This window comes from Sinocyclocheilus rhinocerous, unplaced genomic scaffold (genome assembly GCF_001515625.1).
Source record: "Sinocyclocheilus rhinocerous isolate Xijiao unplaced genomic scaffold, SAMN03320098_v1.1 scaffold173, whole genome shotgun sequence".
Lineage (NCBI taxonomy): Eukaryota > Metazoa > Chordata > Actinopteri > Cypriniformes > Cyprinidae > Sinocyclocheilus > Sinocyclocheilus rhinocerous.
The window spans coordinates 979,811-995,577 of record NW_015645056.1 but is presented as its reverse complement, the minus strand read 5'-3'; the positions used below and the strand labels follow the sequence as shown (position 1 = coordinate 995,577).

The 15,767-nt window shown below is 36.4% G+C and overlaps 1 protein-coding gene across 1 annotated transcript in view; it reads left to right on the top strand.

Annotated features, from left to right (window-relative positions):
• LOC107705142 (voltage-dependent R-type calcium channel subunit alpha-1E-like) overlaps positions 1-15,767 on the top strand; it is an 87,365-nt gene that overhangs the window by 25,976 nt on the left and 45,622 nt on the right. Inside the window, exons 6-15 of the mRNA XM_016508296.1 lie at positions 2,162-2,352; positions 3,491-3,594; positions 5,073-5,188; positions 7,188-7,241; positions 7,962-8,042; positions 8,331-8,540; positions 13,140-13,252; positions 13,737-13,849; positions 14,595-14,726; positions 15,511-15,580. Coding sequence (XP_016363782.1) covers positions 2,162-2,352; positions 3,491-3,594; positions 5,073-5,188; positions 7,188-7,241; positions 7,962-8,042; positions 8,331-8,540; positions 13,140-13,252; positions 13,737-13,849; positions 14,595-14,726; positions 15,511-15,580 — 1,184 coding nt within the window. The remainder of the gene's footprint in view (positions 1-2,161; positions 2,353-3,490; positions 3,595-5,072; positions 5,189-7,187; positions 7,242-7,961; positions 8,043-8,330; positions 8,541-13,139; positions 13,253-13,736; positions 13,850-14,594; positions 14,727-15,510; positions 15,581-15,767) is intronic.

Here is a 15,767-nt window from a genome sequence, read left to right as displayed (position 1 = left end):
GGAAGTTCTCTGAACATTTTAAAACAAGTAGTAACTTTTTTTTTTTTTTTAAATGTTACAAAAACTAAAACATTTAAGAAAAAATCCCATGAACAATAATGTTTTTGTGCTAACATTCATATTAAGTTATTTCTGAATGTTCTCTGAATGTCCAAAAATAATACATTTATATCAATTTATATAAATACATTTTTGGCTATATAAAAACATTAAGAAAACATTTAATCATTTTGCAAACATGGGAATATTACTTTTAAATGTTCTTCTGAAATAAGTAGTAACATTTAAAAAAAAAAAAAAAGTTACTAAACTAAAACGTTTCAGAAAAAAAAAAAAATCCTTGAACAATGTATAATGTTTTTATGCCAACATTTCCATTAAGTTATGAAAATGTTATTTCTGAAAGTTTTCAGAATACTATTTTTTTCTTAATTATTTGAATGTTAAGGAAACATTCCGTTTTGTTATTTTGCAAACATTATGGGAATGTTACTTTTGAATGTTCTCTTTGCATTCTGAAACAAGTAGCAACATTTCAAAAAGCGTTAGATGAACGCCCAACTAAAACTTTTCAGAAAAAGTTCCAAATAATGTTTTTGTACTAACATTTTGAGAACATTATTAAAGACCAGATAACTCGAAACAAACATTCTATTTTTTTTTTTTTTTAAATGAACAATCTATTAACGTTACTGGAAGAATGTTCATCACCAAAGTTCTGAGAATGTTCCCTGTTAGTGGATATTCTAGTGCTTAATGCTCCTGAGGACTCTAGAAGCCTCAGAAGGAATGTACAATCACTCAGATGCAGCCTTACAATTGAGAAGCTAAATGAAGTCTGTCATCGCAGACACCACCACTTTAGACGAGGAGGATCACTAACCAACCCAGGCTCATTCGAAATAAGTGCCTCTAAATACATTTCTGCAGCACCATTATTACGTACCTTACTGCACGTTTCACGGCAGTTTCAAAGTGAAACCTCCAGTGAGTGGCACTAAAACGCGGGTTCAATACGTGACCCTGGCACGTTTTTGTGACGTTGATATAGGCACGAATTGCTGTGTTTGTATTACGTTTCTTCAGGTACGTATTGCGGCGGTTCAGAATTCAAATATCCGGGGACTGTCGCTAAAAGTTAATGCTCTATCGTGTTGGAAATATCCCCTACACCAAACCCAACCCTAAACCTACCCGATAGTGTTAACAAATGCAAAAGTGATATAAAAACACATTCGCTGATGCAACCGTGCTATTTTAACTTCCTTATGCGGATTTGAGCTGTTTTGTCGAATCGTAGTTTCACGGGGTTCGTACTGGAGCTCTTCATCACTCAAGTGCAACGCCGTATCGCGTGAGCTACCGAACAAACCTACTGAACTAGAAAACTCATGCACATAAAGCTGGATATGTGACGACAACGTTCAAAAGTATCAGTTTTCAAATCTCGCAGCATGTTAAAATAGTTTTGAGTTCATAACATAGTATTCCTCAAGTAATTATGCGAAAATGAGGCTTTATTAATCGAAACTGTGGACCTGCATATCATACTTTGTGTGAAAAGGAATAAAAGTTGTCGCAGTTTTACTGCCCCTAGAGTTCATTTTGACTGGAAACTGTGTTTTTGAGTTTTGCACAAATGTAGGTAGAGGCACGTATTTGTTGCAACTAACTGATGATTTTAATGTAAATCAAGCATCACAAATATCCCGTATTCACGTTTGATAAAAAAAAAAATTATACTGTTTATCAAAACGATGGCAGTCAAAACATGTTTACAATCATTGCATGTGTTATATTAGTGTAGTCGCTGAATGCATCATGTAACTTTGCTGTTCCTCAGAAAACGAGACGGTGGACTCGTCTGAGGTGGAGTTGTCGCAGTTTTACTGCCCCTAGAGTTCATTTTGACTGGAAACTGCAGCGATTCGTGTGTTTTTGAGTTTTGCACAAATGTAGGTAGAGGCACGTATTTGTTGCAACTAACTGATGATTTTAATGTAAAGCAAGCATCACAAATATCCCGTATTCACGTTTGATAAAAAAAAAAAAAATTATACTGTTTATCAAAACGATGGCAGTCAAAACATGTTTACAATCATTGCATGTGTTATATTAGTGTAGTCGCTGAATGCATCATGTAACTTTGCTGTTCTTTCAGAAAACGAGACGGTGGACTCGTCTGAGGTGGAGTTTGCGTGTGGCGTGAGGAAGTGTCCTGAGAAATACACCTGCAGTGGCAGCTGGATTGGGCCCAATGATGGCATCACTCAGTTTGACAACATCTTGTTTGCAGTGCTAACAGTATTTCAGTGCATCACTATGGAGGGATGGACTGCCGTCCTGTACAATGTGAGTTCCTACAGCAGTAACATTTAAAAAAAAGTCAGTTCTATAGTTGACTGACTGGATAATATTTACATTAAAACTCATTGATACTCATCGTTTGTCTTTATTAACATATACCGACCAAACATATGAAGTTATTTACTAAAATGCAGTGAATTATAAATAAATATGACAATATGTTGTCTTTAACTGAATACCTTTGCGAAATATGACAAGGCTGCTGCTTTGACTTATTGATAAAGGATAAAGGACTTCTATAAGAACCTGTATGAGTTGTTATATAAGTGTACTCACTGAATGCATCATATAATATTGCTGTTCCTCAGAAAACGAGACGGTGGACTCGTCTGAGGTGGAGTTTGCGTGTGGCGTGAGGAAGTGTCCTGAGAAATACACCTGCAGTGGCAGCTGGATTGGGCCCAATGATGGCATCACTCAGTTTGACAACATCTTGTTTGCAGTGCTAACAGTATTTCAGTGCATCACTATGGAGGGATGGACTGCCGTCCTGTACAATGTGAGTTCCTACAGCAGTAACATTTAAAAAAAAGTCAGTTCTATAGTTGACTGACTGGATAATATTTACATTAAAACTCATTGATACTCATCGTTTGTCTTTATTAACATATGCCGACCAAACATATGAAGTTATTTACTAAAATGCAGTGAATTATAAATAAATATAACAATATGTTGTCTTTAACTGAATACCTTTGCGAAATATGACAAGGCTGCTGCTTTGACTTATTGATAAAGGATAAAGGACTTCTATAAGAACCTGTATGAGTTCTGTTGAACACAAAAGAAGGTATTTTATAGAATTTGGGTAACCAAACAGATTCTAGTCCCTATCGGCTTCCATAGTGTTTTTTTTTCCATACTATGGAAGTCAATGGCTACCGTCAACTGTTTGGTTGCCAACATACTTCAGAATATCTTCTTTTGCGTTCAGCAGAAGAAAGAAACTCATACAGGTTTGGAACAACTTGAGGGTGAGTAAATGATAACACTATATATTAACAAGCTATAATTACTATAATTTAAAAAAATAAACTATTCTACACTATACACTGTAATGAACAAACATAAACTATAAACATAAGCTTTACTTTATGCATTGATTGCTGTTGTTTCTCCACAGACTAATGATGCTTTGGGGCCCACATGGAATTGGATTTATTTCATTCCTCTCATTATTATCGGCTCGTTTTTTGTGCTCAACCTTGTTTTGGGTGTCCTTTCTGGGTAAGAATTTCACTAATATTTTATCAAAATTGTCATTATTCATGCTCAATGCATATTAAATCGGAGCAAAAAGTCTTAAGTTCATAGTCATGGCATTAAATGTTGCAAACACTGCAGAAATTAGTATCCTCCTCACTATTTTGTTTTTCTTGTTTTCCAAAACTAATATCTAAACATCCATTGAAAGTGAACAAAATAAAGTGAGTTTATCTCTCAGTGGGGCATGAAAACTTTTCCACTTTGAATTAAGTAGATTTTTCTGAGCCCATTGGCAGATATCTGTTTAGAAACTTACTGCATTTTGATCTGTTTCTCAGAAAACATGATTTCTTATGTTTCAATAAAGCACTATATAAATGCATCATTCATTCATTCATTGAGTCATTCATTCTTATGTTGAGGAAACATAATTTTTTTTTTTTTTTTTTTGCATTAGAAGGTAGCGTAAAAGTTATTTCCATATTCTGGTTAAGCTATTTTTAAAATTATATATTTACTTTTTGTGAAATCAATAAAAAAGCAAAGCAGATCTGTTGAAAGCAGGGTTATTATAGTTAACTAAATCTAAAACCTTTTTTTTTTTCTTTAATTGATCTTTAAAAAGTCTTAAATGTACCTTTATAAATCCTGCAGAAACCCTGATTATACTTTTAAGATATGTGACCCTGGAGCACAAAACCAGTCATAAGGGTCAATTTTTGGAAATTGAAATTTATACATCATCTAAAAGCAAAATAAATAAGCTTTCCATTGATGTATGGTTTGTTAGGATCGGACAATATTTGGCCGAGATACAACTATATGAAAATCTGGAATCTGAGGGTGCAAAAAAATCTAAATACTGAGAAAATCATCTTTAAAGTTGTTCAAATGAAGTTCTTAGCAATGCATATTACTAATCAAAAATTAAGTTTTCATATATATTCAGTAGGACATTTACAAAATATCTTCATGGAACATGATCTGTCCTTAATATCCTAATGATTTTTGGCATAAAAGAAAAATCTGTAATTTTGACCCATACAATGTATTTTTGGCTATTGCTACAAATATACCCCAGCGACTTAAGACTGCTTTTGTCCTGCAGGGTCACATATTTATTTGGTGCTTTTGCAAATCTTGAAGGCTCCAGTCCCCAAAAGCACGTACAGATTTTTCAACTGATTTTTAATCTTATGTTCATCCAATAATTTCAAGGTTTGATTTGTAAAAACGAATGCTTATTTTGAAGAATTGACTGAATGAGAGAATTATTGCCTTGTGGTGAGTGTGCAGTGGTGGGTGGGTTGACAAGCGCACTCTCTGGGTGACTGGTTCACTAGGGATTGATTACTGTAGCTGCTCTTGCCTCCACAGCGTTTCTCGGTTGATCACACCTTTAAGGTCAAAACCTGAAAAGCACTTAAATTATGTCCATTCTATTGATCGTTTATTGAATTATTATGTGCATGTGTGTCATATCCTAAATCTATCTCTAGAGAGTTTGCTAAAGAGAGAGAAAGGGTGGAGAACAGACGTGCCTTCATGAAGCTCAGACGCCAGCAACAGGTGGAGCGCGAACTCAACGGCTACCGGGCCTGGATAGACCGAGCAGGTACTGGCATTCATTTTAATCTAAAATATTACTGGTTATGCTACTTATGTTCAGATTTGGCATTTTTCAATGCTTTCTGGATTTGGGGACTTGGTCTGTGTTTGCAAAATATTTGTACAACTGTACAATTTGTGGTTGTTGTTAAGAATAGAGCAATAAAATGTTTATAGATGTATCTTGGAGATTGTTATGAAGGATGCATGTTGCTCTTGCATGCATTCTAGTGTTCGCACTGGTTTATTAGTCTTTTGTCGTTCATGTTGATCAGTCTTGTTGTTTTTAGCATGCCGTTTGTGTGTTTATCACATTTTTTGTCAGATGTTGTGTATTGAACGTCAGGGGTGAGAAACAAGCCTGCAGTTCCTGGCATTGAATGACTCTTTTAAAGGAGTAGTTCACCCAAAAATGAAAATTTGCTGAAAGTTTACACACCCTCGGGTCATCCAAGATTAGGATGAGTTTGTTTCTTCATCAGATTTGTAGAAATGTAGCATTGCATCAGTGTCTCAGCAATGGATGCTCTGCAGTGAATGGGTGCCGTCAGAATGAGAGTCCAAACAGCTGATAAAAACATCACAATAATCCACAAGTAATCCACACCACTCCAGTCCATCAGTTAACATCTGGAGAAGACAAAAGCTGAAACAAATCCAGCATTAAGACGTTTTTAACTAAATTATGGGTCCATAATAACACTTCCTCCAGTGAAAAGGTGTTCTGGTCTGAATCAGGAGAGAAATCTGTACAGATCAAGCACCGTTTACAAGCCAAAACAGCTCTAAACAAATATGAGGCTGGATTGTGATGTGAGAGACAACAGGAGATGGACTGTTTCACTGCAGGAAGCGTTATTATGGATTATGGAGTCATATTTTAACCGGAAGCAAAGGTTTGAAGTAAAAAAATGTCTTAATGATAGATTTGTTTTTTACAAACACACAGCTTTTGTCTTCTCAAGACATTAATTTATGGACTGGAGTGGTGTGGATTATTGTGATGTTTTTATCAGCTGTTTGGACTCTCATTCTGACGGCACCCATTCACTGCAGAGCATCCATTGCTGAGACACTGATGCAATGCTACATTTCTCCAAACCTGATGAAGAAACAAACTCATCCTAATCTTGGATGACCCGAGGGTGAGAGCATTTTCAGAAAATGTTCAGTTTTGGGTGAACTGTTCCTTTAAATAATTTGGTTAATTGAAATACCTTGAAAAATACAGAAGGCTTTCACTGGTCAATAATGAACTGCTGACGAGTTTTCAGAGAAGGGTGGATGATGACAAGTGGCAAAAGTGCTCTTGAGAGAAGAGGAAAGAAGACATCAAGTGATTTTTAGGCCGTTGATGCGGTAATATCTGCTGACGTAACACCTTACATGTGACAGGAGCTTGTAGAAACACACAAAATCCTCTTCATTTGTGATGCTTGATTTTGCTGAATGCTCAAACTTGCACTGCTGCTATGCCAAAGTATCTACAGTCCACTGCTGTGGTATTAGGTGCTTGTTTTAAAATGCAATATTGTTTGTAATCTTTGGCTTTTTTAAATCATTTTTTGGCTCAGTAATTTCAGCCAGGCTAGCGAAGTTTCACTGTCTTTACCCAGGTTCAGTGACAGACTGTGCTCTGATTGTGTACTACACCTACACTACTCTTTTCACATTTCACCCTGCCACCCACCACCTGAGCACAACATTCAGGTGAACATGAGTTTGTGAAGCTGCTCATTCTCCCACGCAGTGAAGGGTCAACGGAAAGGTGACACTGACTCACTGACTGGAGTGTTTGTATATGTGCCTGTCTGTGCTCAGAATAGTTGATGCTTCTACAGTACAGCAGATCACTTTTAAGGGGCCTACAAATTGTCATTTTTTTCACAAACCAAAGTGAATAAACCAATAATTGATTTAATTAATGTTGAGTTAATTATATTCATTGTTAATATATTATATAAATTCTCTCTCTCTCTCTCTCTCTCTCTCTCTCTCTCTCAAAGAGGAAGTAATGCTTGCAGAAGAAAACAAGAATTCTGGGAGATCAGCGTTAGATGGTATGAATTTCATTTTGATAGTACAAATAATTGTGTTACTAAAATGCAAGACTTTTATGTGAAATTAAAAATGTAAAAAAAAAAATCAGATTTAAGGACTGCTGTTGTTGATTATTATGCTATTAATAATCGTATATTTATAACCTGGGGAAGAGTTAAAGATAGCATAAAATGATCTTCTTCTAGGCTGAGCCTATAAACATAGATTACCTGTTTTCAGAAAATAATTTTGAAAATGTGTTCATAGGTTAGAAATTAATTTTTGCAGTTGTGAGACTATACCTACAAAACAAATTTAGGTTATACAAATGTGGTGCAAACATTGTTTCTAAAATGTTGAAATGTCCAGTTTTTAATTTTTAAAAAAAGTTTTCTTACAACATTCTACTACAATGATTTTACCCAAAATATAGCACAATTTAATTATTTTAAATATTCTAAGAATTTAAAATGTCCAGTTTTATTGTTATGATTGTAACATTATTTAAGGGTTACAATAATGTTTCTTATAACATTCATCAGGTACAAATAACATCATATATAGCTTTTAAAAACATTAAAGAAAGTTGTGAGAATGTTCCTTGTTAGCTGGGTAATAGCAGCTACAACAAATACTTCCAGACAGTAACAGCATATTTGTATATTCTCCTAACTACTAAACCTTTATAATAAGAAACATAAGGCCAACAAGTGGTGCCATTTAACGCTTTTCATTTTTAGTTTTGAAACGGGCCACCAGCAAGAAAAATGCAAGGCGTCGAGGACCAGGGGAGGAGAAATATTCTGAAGTCTCTACAGTTGGTGAGTAAAATATAAATGCCACCTCTTTGTTTTCATCCACATTAAGACTTGACATGTTTTACACTGTGTAATCTTTTTTATGTTTGAGATACAATTCAAAATGTGTCATCTTAACAATTTGTCTGAAAGGAAGGAAACAACCACTGTCAACACACATTCCATAAACTCATCTCCATCTTTCAGGCTTTTGAAATAACTCCGCTGACTTTCTAATAGGAAACAAAGATTAAATTTCTAATGACATTCTGTGAGACTATGGATATATCGAATATTTTTTTGGGGTGTCAGGTGGCCCCCGCCCGAGGGTTGGTATACGGACAGCGAGACGAGGGCCGGCTGCTTACATGCGGCGCAAGGAACGCATGTTGCGGATATCTATTCGTCGCATGGTTAAAACCGACAGCTTCTATTGGATAGTCCTCAGTCTGGTGGCGCTCAACACCATCTGTGTTTCCATCGTTCATCACAACCAACCGGAATGGCTCACTATTATTCAGTGTAAGTATCTCATTCACCCCAATACTACTGCTGTACTAATAGTAATAATCATTATAATAATTCATAAATGGTATGAATTTATTGGCATTAAATCTGAAGTCTGTGCAAGCAGTTTTACTAATTTTATCATTCATATTACTTTCAGGTGTAGATGAGGTTTTGGGGTTTTGTTGATCAAATATCTTAAGTTGCATTTGTTTTCAGATTTGCATCAGGTTAGTGTAGGAAGATGTTGATAATAATAATGCATTCAAATAATGCATAAACATCTGGTAATGCTTGGACACAGCGGCCACTCCTGAGCTATACAAACATGCTAATTTGTGTTGCTACAACCATTTTTTCCCTATTAATATTATGACCTCCAGAATAAAGCTGTGTGTCATCAGCATAGCAATGATAGGAAAAACCATGTTGCCTGTATGATGGGTCCCAGTGATGTAGTGTATATAGAGAAGAGGAGGGGTCCAAGAACTGATCCCTGAGGAACACCAGTGACCAGTTGATTTGACAGGAGGATCTGATGATTCACAGTGACATAAGCAGCAGATACATCTAGCAGAATGAGCACTAATGATTTGGACTCAGCTCTCGCCCCCATAGCATGTCTTTATCCCAACTTCGGGCATCGTTGGTCAAATCTACATCAACTTATGAGAACAATGTTCAGAGCATTTCTCCACCCCCACTCTGTCCTCTTTTCCACACTGCAGATCCATGCGTATCAGCCACAGAATTAGTCATGACATCCATCAAAGTGTGCAGCAGCCTCACCACTGTTTGTTGAGGAGTATGACCCATTGTAACATTAACAGATGTGTAGATGATGTTATTGCCCCACTCTAACCATATTACTCAACTGAAAACTATGGATAAATGCGCAGGTTCCTTGCTTGACTCCTTACTTGAGACACATTTTGCAGTTTTTTACATATCTGGTGACAAAACAAAATAATAAAATGCAAGCGTATGTATAGACAGAGAGTCAAGGATCTCTTGGATATTGACATCTCAGTCAACAAAGTGGTGGCAGTGTTGTTTCACACAACTTCAAGACAGCATGCAGACATGAGGTGAGAGACCTTTAGCTGTGGTGCAAGGACAACAATCTGGCTCTAAATTTCATTGAAACCAAAGAGATTATTGTTTTTCCAAGGTGATGTTGAGGTAAAGAGGTAAAATGGATACTTCACCCAAAAATGAAAATTCTCTCATCATTACTCACCTCCAAAGTGGACGCTTCAAATACCACACAAAGTGAACAAAACGGTAATCCATACAACCCCAGCTGACAAATCAGTATTTTCTGAACGGAAAAGAAGACTTTAAACCTTTTAACTATGAACCATAGCTTCCGGCCAACTGTACTAGGTTGATACTTGACGTAAATTGATTAATTAACTGAGGTTGTATGAATTACCATCATGTTTACTTTGTGATGTTTTATGTGTGATGTCAACTTTGGGCATCCCATACACTTGCAGCATATGGACTCACAGAGATGGATTCTTTTTCATCTGAAGAAAGAAAGTCATATACAGCACATCTGAGAATTTCCATTTTTGGGTGGAGTATGCCTGTAACAGAGAAGACCTCACCTAGAACACCCCCATTTTGGTAAAAAAGGACCAACATTGACTGCACTTCTTCAAGAGACTCAGAAAGACATGAACACACTCATCCTCACAAACTTCTACAGATGTGTCATGGGAAGAACCTGTTATACTGTTTGACAACTGAACCGAAATACATTACAGCCGATGTCATAGACTGCACAACGCATCAGCAGATCGAGGCATTCACTCTGCGCCCAAAGAAACTACACACATTTTGAAGGACAGCATCCGCCCCTGGTCTGTTCCCTCTACAACCATCAGGAGGAGACAGCAAGCCTAAGGAACAGTTTTTCCTGGGCTTTCAAGCTACTTAAACAGATCATCTCCCTGTTCCTTACCCCTATGCACATGCCCCATCCTACCTGAAAGACACTTGTCTTCTCCAAAACAGCTATGCCCGTATATATTATACTTTATTCTTTATAGGGTCACAGGGGAGTGCTGGAGCTCATCTCAACACGGGAAACACCTTGAAACTAATACATACTCACAAATTTACACTCTCACTAACACCTTCAGGCAATTTTAACATCTCCGAGTAACCAGACCCAAATGCCTTTGGACTGAGGGAAACTGGAATAACTGGTAGAAACCAAAGCTGACATTTAGAAAATATTCCCAACCGTTCCTTTTAGCATCTTAGGGCCAGATTTTCTAAACAGGGCACATGAGAGCACAAACCCATAAAAGTGAAAAGTGTAAAATTGTGTGGGTGATTTACTGACAATTTGCAAATAAAAAGAACACCGACACAGCCAGCACATTTCGATGATGACCAATCCAGTCTACCAAGAGCATGGGTTAAGACATGATTTTTTGGGGGGTGATAAACAATGGTGCAAATACCAAAATAAATTGTCTGCTGCAAGACCTTAGTAACATTGCATGATTCATTTAAATACTCTCCTACCATAAATTTTGCATCTGAAAGGGAAACTCCTACAAATGCATATGCAATAAGGTCAGCCGCCAAAAATAACTGCTTTTGCACTGCATGCTGTTTTTTTTTTTACATCAAAAGAGGGTTTGCGCTGGCACAAGCTGTTAGTAAATCTGGCCCTTAGGGTTGCATTTTACCAGATGCATTAGACCGGGATCATTCGGTTTGCTAATCATATTCATTGTTTGAAAATAAGTTTTGTGGAGAGTTCAGAAAATGATCAGTAGTTTAAATACTCTCCTACCATAAATTTTGCATCTGAAAGGGAAACTCCTACAAATGCATATGCAATAAGGTCAGCCGCCAAAAATAACTGCTTTTTCACTGCGTGCTGTTTTTTTTTTTACATCAAAAGAGGGTTTGCGCTGGCACAAGCTGTTAGTAAATCTGGCCCTTAGGGTTGCATTTTACCAGATGCATTAGACCGGGATCATTCGGTTTGCTAATCATATTCATTGTTTGAAAATAGTTCAGAAAATGATCAGTAGACGGCCTCAGGGTTTGTCTAATGCAAGTCAAACAGCTCATGGTGTATATAACTGGAGCACCATCTGTTACCCAGAATGAAAGAATAAGTGCTGTTTAGCAATAGTGTTTGCCTTTAGGAGAGGGGTGTCCAATCCTGTTCCTGGAGGACCAACGTCATGCAGATTTTAGTTCCAACCAGCTCCAACACACTTGCCTAGATATATCTAGTGAGTCTAACTAGCCCTTGATTAGTTGGTGTTTAGTTAGGGTTGGAGGGTTGAACCATTTCGACCAAGGAGGACCCCCGGAACAAGATTTTGGAGTGTTTTTGATTTTTTGGGAAAATGAGTTTTGGCCATGATCGTGCTCGTTTTGAGTAGCAATTGGTCTAGTTTGGTTACACAGACCTGGCAACCCTGTTGCACAGTAAAAAAGAGTGCGAATTGCTGGTCTCTTACTGGTCACTGCATTGTACATAAAGCCACAATTTAAGATTTGGTTTTATTCTGTTCACAAATAAATAAACAAACTAACTAACCAACTAACAGCATCGTCATTGGACATGCATAACACTAATACTAGTCACTAAAAATGTAATTTATTTGTTGAAATCTGGAAGCCGTAGAAAGAACATATTTTTGTTTTCATTAACCAACATACAATATAATAAAATATTTTTAATTATTCATGTCCTTTATTCATTAAAATACATTATATCAACATAAGGCAAATGGCAGTGATAATATCATTGCAATTAACGTCTAATTATTGGCTGAAGGTTGCAGGCTTGCCTTCCAGTGGCTTTGGTTTAACTCTGCTCCACTGGGGATTGGACAGCCCTGATCTATGGTGCTCAAGTTAGCTTTCAGTCTGATCACAAACTCCTCAAAGCATCGTCTGAATGTTGGTTCTGATAAAAACATCTGCAGCACTGCTTGCAGCTCTGAAAAGCACATTTTATTAGGAGACATGCTGCAACTAGCAGAAGCACTTCAGGGCAACATTATGTTCTCCAGTGAAACTGCTGCTAATAAAACGAATACACAAAAATAGGCCTGTCAAGACAGAAAAATGCCCCACTCTGCTGCTCCACATGTCAGAAACGTTCTGTGTATTGATGACGGACATTCACTTAATGGTCCCTGCAGGTCTAAGAGTTGCTGAAATTACTCCATACGGCACAACAGGACATCCAGCACTCTGTAGATCAAGGCAGGTGGTGTTGTCACGAAAGCTTAAGCTGTCAGTGTCCCTGCATTTTTATTTCAAAAGACAAGCAGATACCTTTGTCTGAGTTGACACCATATGCATGTTTTATGAATGACAACAAGGATGTACCTAAGGTCAAATGCTGTATTTTAAAAATCTCAAATAATGACTAAAAACAAATACCTATTTGTATAACAAAACCCACCAGAACTGTCATGGAGTTTCATTGATTTTAATGGGAGCAATGTAGTTTTGGTGCTCGCTGCCTGAGTAGACATGGTATTAATACTTCAAAAACCCAGCCTACAGTAAGTGTTTACCTCTTCAGAAATGTTTTGACTCTTAAATGATTTTTACGGTTTTCAGACTACGCAGAGTTCGTGTTTCTTGGACTTTTTCTTGCTGAGATGTTTCTGAAAATGTATGGCCTTGGTTTCCGTCTCTACTTCCATTCATCCTTTAACTGCTTTGATTGTGGGGTGAGTGAATCTTTTAGACTTCACGTTTTAAGTGTTACTGTAGGTGTTTAAGTTATGTGCTTCAATTTAAAAAAGTTACATGGAGGTCCTTAGAGGACAAAAAGGTGTGTGAGAAAACTGTCATAAAAATATGATATATTATAATATTATAAATATTATACACAATGACATAGATTTTTATGATCAGCCCTGATCATAACTACCAAAAATGTATTGGGTTTCAGGTTTATACCCTTTAAACGTGGGTTTGTTTACATAATGCCACTGTATTTAATGTATAAAAATGCTTGTTTTTGGCCAGAATGATGCTGTTTGCAATTTTAAAAAGATAGAAGAAAGAAGAAAATGAAAAAGACAAAAATGTTCCTAACAACACAAGGGTTAAACCAGAGCATTTTCCAGTAAAAATAAATAAATAAATAAAATCCTGCGAACCATAAGTCTGATGAAACCTAATAAAAGCATGATGTTGTGTTTTGTGCAGGTGATTGTGGGTAGTATTTTTGAAGTGGTTTGGGGATTCTTCAGGCCTGGAGAGTCTTTTGGCATCAGTGTCCTCAGAGCTTTACGTCTGCTACGAATCTTTAAGATAACAAAGTAAGTTTATAACATTTGTCCAAGTAGTATCTTGGCATTCTTTCAAGGAATTTTTTTTGCATGCTAGCCACCAGCAAATGCAAATATTCACATTAAACTACATCTAAAGACATCAGCAGGCATATAAATAGTGTCTGCAACATTCTCTCTCAACTACAACACCGGTATAAAAGTATAATTGGTACTATGAGAAGCACGTTAAAATCCAGTCATAAGTTCTTGCTGCTTATGTGTGAACTGTCCAAAGGCATTATTTAAATTAAATAGCAAATGCATAATGAAAAGCAATGTGTAAAAGCAACATAAATGCTCAATTTAAAAAGAATGTATCAATTTATTTTGTTATTGTTAAATTTTAACTACAGTTTCAAACATAAATAATGCCTATTTATTTGTCAGTTTGAAAAAAATATTCACATTATTTTTTTTATTTGATTTATCAACAGAGGTTGTTTAAAAAATGCATTCATAATTAATTTATTTTGTTGTAAATCGTAAGACTCGGACACAAATATGATGAAATGCTGAAATATAGGACAAATTCATTTTATTTAATTTATTCTCTTGAATATGTGATAATTCCATATTATACTGGACGGTTGGCATTCAATTCATTTTCACATGTAATTGCGTTTAAACAATCAGGCTCTTGTGAGAATCTTGTGAGACACTTTAACAGTAGTGTACTGTATGGTCAAATAATGGCAGTGTAAAGAAACGTGTGATATTCTCTATGTTTGATCAGGTACTGGACATCCTTACGGAACTTGGTGGTTTCCCTCATGAGCTCCATGAAGTCGATCATCAGTTTGCTCTTCCTCCTCTTCCTGTTTATCGTAGTCTTCGCTTTACTTGGAATGCAGCTGTTTGGTGGAAGGTGAGAACGTGAGAGAGTCATTCTTACAGACAAACATAAAAATATACTGTACTCAAATGTGAAAACAAAATGTTACAACAATTTATTCAAATATACAGTTCAAAAGACTTTGAAGGAAAACAAATGAATTTAAATGAAGCCTCGAGACCAACCTACCTACTCTAACACCTCACAATTTTCACACACTGTGTTAACTAGTTGATTACATAACTTGAGCAATGACTAAAAACTAATGACTCGGTCTCGTCTGACCGATACCCCGATCCGGCAGAAAATGCCAGTATCGGAGCGATACCGATACTGAATATCGGATCGGCGCACCCCTAATTATAAGCGAACCACACTGCATGCATGCAGAAATATGAAACATTATCTTACATGACAATGCAAGCAGCATGCTTCTGTCAATGAAGAAATGCACACTTTTGTTTCCCACCTACATCATTTCAGTTATGTGGACATTCTCTCCGCTCACACACTTTTCATCAGTGCACCATTGGACCTGCCAGAAACAGCAAAGACACTGATGCTGCATGACATATTGTGAGAGATTTCTATAAGGTACATTCTGACCCGCTGAATAGTTGACTAGTGAAACTGCATAGCTTTAACATACACAGATGCAAATTGCCACTGGCTCACCAGAGCGATGTGTCTGTGCTTCAAGCTATAACAAATGGTTACTTACGCAATCTGCATCAATATGGATGCTCATAAGTATAAAATAACAAACACAAATGTCATTTTAACTAAAGCCATTGAAACACTTCTTTCTCTTGCAAAGGTTCATCTTTGAAGATTACACTCCTACTAATTTTGACACGTTTCCGGCTGCCATCATGACCGTCTTTCAGGTAAGACTCCACAGAGATCACTAAGCATGTAAACATAGTAAATAATTTTGAATCGTAAACTTATGTTCACTTCATATTCAGCTTAATTATATTATTTAGTATGAGTACAAAAATTTATTTAATTGACATTGCAAGCCTTAACTTTGATATTATTTAAACTGCTTTTTTTTTTTTTTTTTTTTTTGAT